General features: G+C 39.3%; 1 protein-coding gene across 1 annotated transcript in view; it reads right to left on the bottom strand.

The window, feature by feature from the left end:
• Window positions 1–1542: 1542 nt before the first annotated feature.
• The window catches only part of LOC149302677 (uncharacterized), a 47846-nt gene continuing 40492 nt past the window's right edge, over window positions 1543–8896 (bottom strand). Inside the window, exons 19-25 of the mRNA XM_089482305.1 lie at window positions 8423–8458; window positions 7925–7969; window positions 6812–6958; window positions 6393–6447; window positions 5715–5903; window positions 2493–2570; window positions 1543–1733 (exon numbers count right to left, since the gene is read on the bottom strand). Coding sequence (XP_089338431.1) covers window positions 1543–1733; window positions 2493–2570; window positions 5715–5903; window positions 6393–6447; window positions 6812–6958; window positions 7925–7969; window positions 8423–8458 — 741 coding nt within the window. The remainder of the gene's footprint in view (window positions 1734–2492; window positions 2571–5714; window positions 5904–6392; window positions 6448–6811; window positions 6959–7924; window positions 7970–8422; window positions 8459–8896) is intronic.

Genomic DNA, 8896 nt, shown 5'->3' with positions numbered 1-8896 from the left:
TCTTGGTACCCAGTACAGGCTTTGAAGCCTGTGTCTCTATGCCCCTCCCATCAACCCGCCCATGTCTATCCCATTGTCCCATCTATTGCTCCTCCCGTGTTCTACCTATCACCGCACCTTATCATCCTCTTATAAGCACACCTTATGAGAGCAAGGGAAACCTGGGGTTAGTGCCGCCTGGGTGCTACCCTCTCCCATAACTAACACATATACATACTAACACGCTAACTCTAACACATACTTGCACACTGTACACATACTAAATATATACATACTATATATAAATATACATATACCATATATATAAATGAAAAATACACTCTAGAACTACAGTAGACACATACATACATACATACATATATATATATATATACACACACACACTACGCCCTCTTCACTTGTGGAGTCATGTCTCTCCTGAGTGGGAGCAGCCATACCACTTCTTCTACTACTACAGCGTGGTCATGCAATGCCTCTCAAACCCTACCCCTAAAACAAAACTGTCCATCTGAAATTTTGAGCCATATGGACTCTAGTTGTAAATGTCATATAATGTTGCCTCTTAAACATGAAGCAAAAAACATTGTATTAGCCAAATGCCATTATAATACAGTTTAACTTACAGAATTATGTTTTGTTATTTAAATATAGTTTATTCTCAGCAGCAACAAAGGCTCAGAAAAGTTATATAAGTTATATATCATAAACATTGACCAGCTCCACTAACTCATGCTTATATGGATCAGCAAATCCTAGAATGACCCTTTTTCAATATAACATACAGTATGTCCGGGAATACTTAATTTATACAAAAGCTGAACATTCACATACTGCATTTATCCGATTTAACAAATCTGTTAACACGGCTATGTTAACGTGGATAGACGTGGATGTTGAAAATACTTAGGTACTTGCTAGGCTTCTTCAATCTCCTGGCAGGGATTTGGTCACAACCACTCCTCACCAAGGGATTTCCCTGCCTGCTTCCTAGGATTTCCCTGCCTACTTTCTGGGATTTCCCTGTCTACTTCCTGGGATTCCCCTGCCTACTTCCTGTCCACTAAGAAGCCACACCCCCAAAAAGGGACAGATCCAGGTAAGCAACCCTGAGAGGTTCCCAGGTATGGATATTGTTTGTTTAAAATGAGTTGTCCATAGGGTGTTTCTAGATTTTGTCTCTGATGTCTGTTGCATGTTTATACATACGGTATGTCTTATCAGACACCTGACCCGCTGACTGTATAGCTCTGTATAAATAATTAAGAGGCAGAAAGACATCCATGCACAGTTAGAAGTTCCAAGTAGTGCACACATAAAAAATACAAAGTTGCAGGAGTCCTTCCAAACTAATTGGCAGTATAACTTCAGCTCCTTGAGTTGCCGAAAGTAATGCATAATAAATTACTTTCAGGGAAAAGTACATAATTTGATAACCGCTGCTATAAATCAGAAGCTCCTCCAGTTTGTTTCCTGAAATAGGATCAGTTCTTCGATATGAGGATCAGGTCGTAGAAATCAACATTGATCACACGTTTTCTTCCTTTAGAAGTTTGGTCCTTTCCTAAAAGGATCATCCCTTACACCGTATGGAGAGAAACAGGATGAAAGATCGCAGACTCCAGGCGGTCCAGGTTGCCCACGTTTCCCAGGAGTGCCAGATACTCCATTTTTACCAGGAATACCTGGTGGACCAGGCAGGCCTTCTCCACTGCTGCCATTTAATCCTGGTAATCCTGTGATAAAAACAGATGATTATTACAATTCATTTATATTTCCTTGGCTTGTTGGCACCAGAATTGGTGGTCTGCAAATTGTGGGGATCAAGGACAAATGCTCATTGGGGTTTATTTACTTATTTAACATTATGAAGAGCCATCACCAAATAATAGTTTGGATGGTCCTGTATAAAGCATATTTAAATCGAGAAGATACATCCGGTCTGCATCCCCACCCACCAGCTATTTGCCTGGCAGAAGATTAATGACATATGCTCTGGTTCCCACAAGAGTCCCAGGCAGCCTGATGAGATCATCCTTGTACTTTTCACATTTTGTGCTCCTATTGAGTTCTGTAGAAGCACATTCCGGATAATGAATGGCTGATTTAAGTAGGCATAAACTGACACGAATTGCAGAGGAGGCAACATTTGCAGCAGGTAAGTGGATTTTTTTTACAAAGTCAAAAATGCATATTAAAGTAGCTTACATATGTGGTAGGACTGTTTGGCAAATAAGACTGCTCCTTTAATAACCTCTGATGGTGGGATATTGGTGTTATTTGTTCCTGAGATATACATTTGTTCCTGTCAAAAGTTTAAGGACTTTTTCTTATTCTTAAGTATGTTCTGTCACACAGGACTTGGGCTATTTTATTAGCTTTTTTGTTTTTTACACGTAGTCCATGTCATCTTTCTAACACATGTTGGCAGATCTGTACTATTTGGCAGTTATAAGGTAGAACCAAGCATGATTATATATTACTATTGACGTTACCTGGTGGTCCAGGTGGGCCCGGCTGTCCTATGCCATGTTCTCCTCTGAAACCCTTCTCTCCTTTTTGCCCGTTATCGCCTAAATAGAATAGTTACAATTTGTGTGAAAATGTTACTTACAGCTTTCAAAACTCCCAAACACAAAACCAATATAAAAAGCATAAATATCTCCCAGTTTCCCTCGTTTAGGCAGTCATGTCTCATGACTCACCAACAATGTTTGTGAGCTGAACACTGTATTTTCCTGCAACATGTCCTTAGTTGGACCTTGTTACAGTGACAAAATGTAAATTTTATATGTAATTCGTGGTTAATTATATGGTCAGTTTATAGGTAGCGTGTCTGTTATAAGTGTTGTTTTTATGGAAATTCTGCAGAGGGTCCCCTATCGTTTGTGGATAATATATAGGTGATAAATGTGGATTTTGTATGTTAATTGGTGCTATGTATTGATGAGAGCCAAATGGGCCATATGTGGTTGCTACGTGCTGGTAACACCCAACTATCTGTATGTATGTGAAGACAGCTAACAGCTGCCTCATACAAGGTTTACAATCAGTAGTGGGGACATTTATGGAAACTATGTTAAAGGATAGGATTGCTGAACAGCTAAAATCACAAAACTAATCTTATTGATTTTTTTTCATTCAGTAACTAAATCGATCCCAGTATTGTTGAATGGATTAGACACTGGTTGAGTGACAAACAACAGAGAGTTGTAGTCAATGGCGTATATTCTGAGCAAGGTCTTGTGACCAGTTGGGTATCTCAGGGATCTGTACTTGGACCCATTCTTTTTAATATTTACATTAGTGATATTGAAGAATGTCTTGATGGTAAATCATGTCTTTTTGTTGATGACACAAAGATTTGCAACAGGGTTGGTGTTCCTGTGTAGGGATAAGTGAAATGGCAAATGATTTAGGTAAGCTAGAAAAATGGTGAAAGCTATGGCAACTGACGTTTAATGTGGGTAAGTGCATGGTAATACACCTGGGGCATAAAAACCCAGGGGTGGAGTATAGAATATTTGAAATAGTCCTAACCTCACCATCTGAGGAACGGGATTTAGGGGTAATAATTTCAGAGGACTGAAGGTAGACTATGTAATAGAGCAGCAAAAAGTGCTAGCAGAATGCTTGGTTGAGTAGGTAGCGGTATTAGATGTAGGAAGAGAGAAGTGCTGTTGTACAGGACATTGGTAATACCTCACTTGGAGTATTGTAAACAGTACTGGAGAACATATCTCCAAAAGAATATAGATGCATTGGAGCTTGTTCTGGGAAGGGATACTAAACTAATTTGTGGTTTCCGGGATACAATTTACCAGGAAAGGTTCAATTTTTTTTATCATAAATAGCCTGGAAGAACGGCATTACAGGGGGGATATAATAGAAATATATAAATACATAAAGGGAATTAATGCAACAGAGGAAGAGAGTATATTTAAAAGTAGAAAAACCACCACAACAAGAGAACACAGCCTTAAATTAGAGGGGCAAAGATATGTATATGTGTGTAAGCATGTATGTGTGTGAGCATGAATGTGTGTTTGTGTGAGAGCATGATTGTATGTGTTTGTGTGTTAGCATGAATGTACCGTATTTGCTCGATTACAAGACGACCCTGATTATAAGACGACCCCCCCCCCCAAATCTGAATATTAATTTAGGAAAAAAAGAAAAAGCCTGAATATAAGACGACCCTATAGGAAAAAAGTTTTACCAGTAAATGTTAATTCATGTAAACTATTTTTTTAAATAAAAGCTATGATTGAGAAAAATATTTTGGTTTTATTTCCTTCTATTTTCCAACCTGCTCCCCCAGTTATGCACATCTGCCCCAGAAATGCCTTATACCCCCTATATGCCACTGTGCCCCATGATATGCCTTTTAACCCTATATGCCACTGTGCCCCATGATATGCCTTTTGACCCCCTATGTGCCACTCTGCCTCCAGAAATGCCTTATACCCCTATATGTCACTCTTAACTGGCATTAAGGGGGTTAAAAGGCATATTATGGGGCAGAGTGGCATATAGGGAGGTATAAGGCATTTCAGGAGGCAGAGTGGCGTATAGAGAGTTAAAAAGGCATTTCTGGAGGCAGAGTGGCATTAAGGGGGTTAAAAGGCATTTCATAGAACACTCTGCCTCCAGAAATGCCTTATGCCCCCCATTTAACACTCCCCCGCTCCCCCCCCCAACTTACCTGTGCTTCTGACTCCCCTGTCATGCAGCCGGGCAGCGCAGCGTGTAGATGTCTACGCGATTCGCTGCAGCCGGCTGGCCTTCCCCGGCTGTCAGAGATCAGAGTTCCTCCGGCACCGGTGCGGGGAATTCTCTCTGACAGCCGGGGAAGGTCTGCGCGATGGACGCAGACAACCCCCGCTGTTAACCACACCTCCTTCCTGCTGCAGCATAAGTTGTCTACGCGAATCGCGTAAACATCTACACGCTGCCCCGGCTGCACACCGAGGACCCAGAAGCACTGGTAAGTGGGGCGGGAGGGGGTGACAGGAGGATCCAGGTCCCCATTTTATCATCAGTCTTAGACTGCAGAATGTCATGGGCTGGCCCTACGTGCACTTCTATGATGACAGGTCCGGCATTTACACTTTACAAGTACCGTCTCTTCCACTCCACCAGTTACTTTTCACTTGTCAATGACACACATGACACAATTCAATAGTGAAAGATCCACCCAAGCCTATCACAATGCATGTGTGCCACCAAAGATCTCAGTACAGAGTCCTTTATCTAACAACAAAACGCTAATCCCTGCAACCACAGGCTATGCAGGGGACCGGCATCAAAGTGCTCAGTGTATGTGTTTCCTCAGCTTTTGAGAATGGAAATTCTGAGCAGGACAACTCCCAATTGCAATGACATGGGTTCAGTATGATTGGACCTTTAAGCCCTGACCAGCATGACAGACACTTCCCAGGGTGACATGGATTTTATATTACTAGAGATATTCTTTAGTCAAAAATGTTGTGTTAACTTTCACAAAGTATATTTTGTACTTAACTAAGCATATACAATGTGTAATTAGTATGTAAAGTATGTATGCAATAGTTGCACATAGATTAATAGGTAATATGTTGCATTATTCAGATGTGTTAAATGTGCTATTTTACATTTGCCCTATGTTACTGATATCTCCTCTTAAAGTTAAACATATAATATATTAAATAACATATACAGATGGCTTACACGTTTACCTTTTATGCCTTTTGGACCTGGTATGCCCTGGAGACCTGGGTAACCAGACCTGCCTCCTCTCCCTGGATAACCTGGTGGTCCTTTTTCTCCAGGACGACCTTGAATGCCTGGTAACCCTGGCAACCCAGGTTTCCCTTCACAAGGAGGGCAGCTCGGAGTCATGCTCTGGAGTAATGACGGTAACTGTGCTATATAAAACATAGTAACAGGAATTTAGGTTAAATAAAAGGCAAAGGTCCATCAAGCTGAGGCTTGCTGTTGATCCAGTAGATGGCAAATACCTACACTGAAGCAGTTTCCAATTGTGCATCAAAAATGGGGAAAATGTATTTTTGACCAGTTAATTAAACAGGGCACTCAACTAAGCGAAGTGTTTTCTGATTGCTTTATTCTAACTATAATCTTTATCTGAATACAGTTAGTTATGTTAGGAATATCCCAAATTACTGTTATGTTTCATTTTCTATATGGGCTCGTATTAATACTACTTAATTTATCTGGATGGTGAGTTACCACACAGAATTGACATGACACATTATCAAAATTGCTGTTTGGAAGAGTTCTAAGGAAACTATTACCATTTACTTTTAAGAAATAAATTCCATGAAATGGTACATGCTTCCAATAATTTGGGTGCACAATAATAATTTGATATCAGACAAAAATTCACAACTTACCACGCAGGACATTGCTACATAGCTTCATGATATGGTCATCTGTCATAGATTTTCCCTGAGGAAAAGGATAGCTTTGTATTATTATTCATGGTGGTGTTTAACACGATGGAGCAAAAAAAATGTGAAAACCTTATTTTTTTTCCTTATGGAAAAAACTAAGCAGAGCTTCTATTTATGCAATAGAATCACAACATAACGCTACAAAATTTCCCCGATCACAGGCTTATGGAGGAAACGACCCCAGCCCAAATTTTAACGAAATAAAGTGCCAGTGCTCTGGGAATCAAGGTAAGGAGAAACCTCCAATAGTTTTAATGTGATCCACTTGTGCTACGTTTTGTATTATCAAAATACTACATAGTATATAATGTTTTTATTTCCCATACCCTACCAAATAGCAAACAATGTAAACGACATACCGGTTTTCCAGGAATGCCAGGGATTCCAGCTCTTCCTTGTGGTCCTCCTTCACCTGGAAAGCCACGTGGTCCAGGAAGGCCTGGTATCCCTAAGTCTCCTTTTTTGCCTTCTAGTCCTTTATCACCAACATCACCGATTTCACCTTTCTGAAAAACACCAATAATTGTACATCTCAACATTTAAGCACAACATGTAGACAAATGCTTCATCTATTTAGTAACCATCAAACACAATATCTCAACCTATGAACAAGCTGGACCGATTTCTGATGTTATATTTGTGAAGAAAGCGGCTACGCAATTTTTGATGGTTTGAGTGGTTTTGAAACAGGCGTGACTAATAATTGTTCTTTTCTGGAATAATGCGCAAAAGCACAAAAATATCACTCGTTCTTGTATTTCAGTCAAGCGGGTTAGTGTTTCAAAACTTTTTTTCTGAAGAAAGTACTCAGTATTTTTTTTAATAAATACCTTTTTTTAATAGTACCTGTTTTCTAACAAATATGACTAAGGATTGAAAGACTTAAGTTCTTAAGTAATAAGGTGTAGACGTGTAAGTCTCTGAATTAGACCACAAGAGATAATACTTAAATGTTAAATTATAACAACTGTGCATCTGTGCATTAACTGTGCAATCTCTGTTTATATGTAGGGGCAGATTCTTTCCAATGGGTAGACCACAGCCAATGTTTTTCCGTAGTGTGACGGTATAATATGCCGTATTATGTTAACCCACCCAGTGCCTTAAAGTTAATGCAGATACTGTCCACAGTTTACACTATTGTGCTTCAATAAACCAATTCAAACTGAAGCTGAGGCATTACTTTCTGGCAGTTCGATAGTTTCATCTGTTTAGTATTTAGCAGATACCCAGAAATATAACCGCAGCAAAGGTGAGTCTAATGAATGTGGGAAAAAAATCTAGCAATGACCAAGGCAATAGCATTGGTTCTATAATATGTTGAGATATAATATGTTGAGGTTCTTCAGTACTTACCTCTCCTTTTGCCCCTTTGCTCCCTTCTTCTCCCTATAGGGTATTCCAGGTTAGAAAAGAAACAATTATTGTGTGCTTTGTGATATATCATTAATTTTTTTAAGTGTTGTATTTACCCGTATGCCAGTAATTCCTGGTTGTCCTGCTTCACCTTTTTCTCCCTGAAAGAAGAACATTAAACTGCAAATGGAGGTATTTGGTGCAATATATTTTGTAAGAGTTTTCCATCTAGATAATTGTTCTGTATCCCTACCTTCTTTTAGGTATTAATGACTGTTTACATTTTTCAATTTTACAATTTTCTGTGTGTTGAAGGCAAGATCGCTGGAGTAAGGGTGCTTTAATACAATCAATTGAGGATTTCAAGACACATTTTGAACTACAGAAGTAACCAAAAAAAAAACTATAAATGAAGCCATGTAGTATAATTAGAGTCTGTGAAGAACCATGACCTCTGCTAAGCCTTAAGCTACTGGAGGAGGTAACTGTAGTAGCCCAAAGGTAAAGGATGTAAGTAGGCTTAGGAAATCCAGGAGATAGCCCTGGATAAACATTACAAACCATTAGAAACCATTTTACAATTTCACTACTTTTCAACCATCAAAGTATTTTACCTGTTCTCCCTTTTCCCCATCTTCGCCAGTGTCCCCCTGGAAGAAAACATTTGAACAGCCAACAGTAAATAAGCACACCCTGTGTAATAAATGCTATGTAGTTTTTATTTTTCATTTATTCCTAAGCATTGAATATTGTGAGCTTCACAAAAGAGGGCTATACAAAGTGTGAGGGGTATGGTAATTTTAACGATTTCACTTCCAGTCATCAAAGATGAGGTGACATAACAAATATTGTTGAAAATGTTTTTGCCAGTTGAACTCTTCCTGTATTACATGTGTGTATGTTGATGAGGTCACACGTCCAGTGATCTCACAAGGAATACAATATGCCGGTTGAATACAAAATCTTAATTCAGTCTCCCTCTGCCCACCATCCTGCATGGATGGGGCAATCTGGGTTGTGCTGGGTTGGGCCTTTTGGTTGCATTGTTTGTTGAGTTGTCACTTATTTATTTTATGTTACTGTGTTTT

The sequence above is a fragment of the Sceloporus occidentalis genome, unplaced genomic scaffold, assembly GCF_023333645.1.
Source record: "Sceloporus occidentalis isolate IW3139 unplaced genomic scaffold, rSceOcc1.0.p SCAF_18, whole genome shotgun sequence".
NCBI classification, from domain to species: Eukaryota; Metazoa; Chordata; class Lepidosauria; order Squamata; family Phrynosomatidae; genus Sceloporus; species Sceloporus occidentalis.
This window is presented reverse-complemented; position numbering and strand designations above follow the sequence as displayed.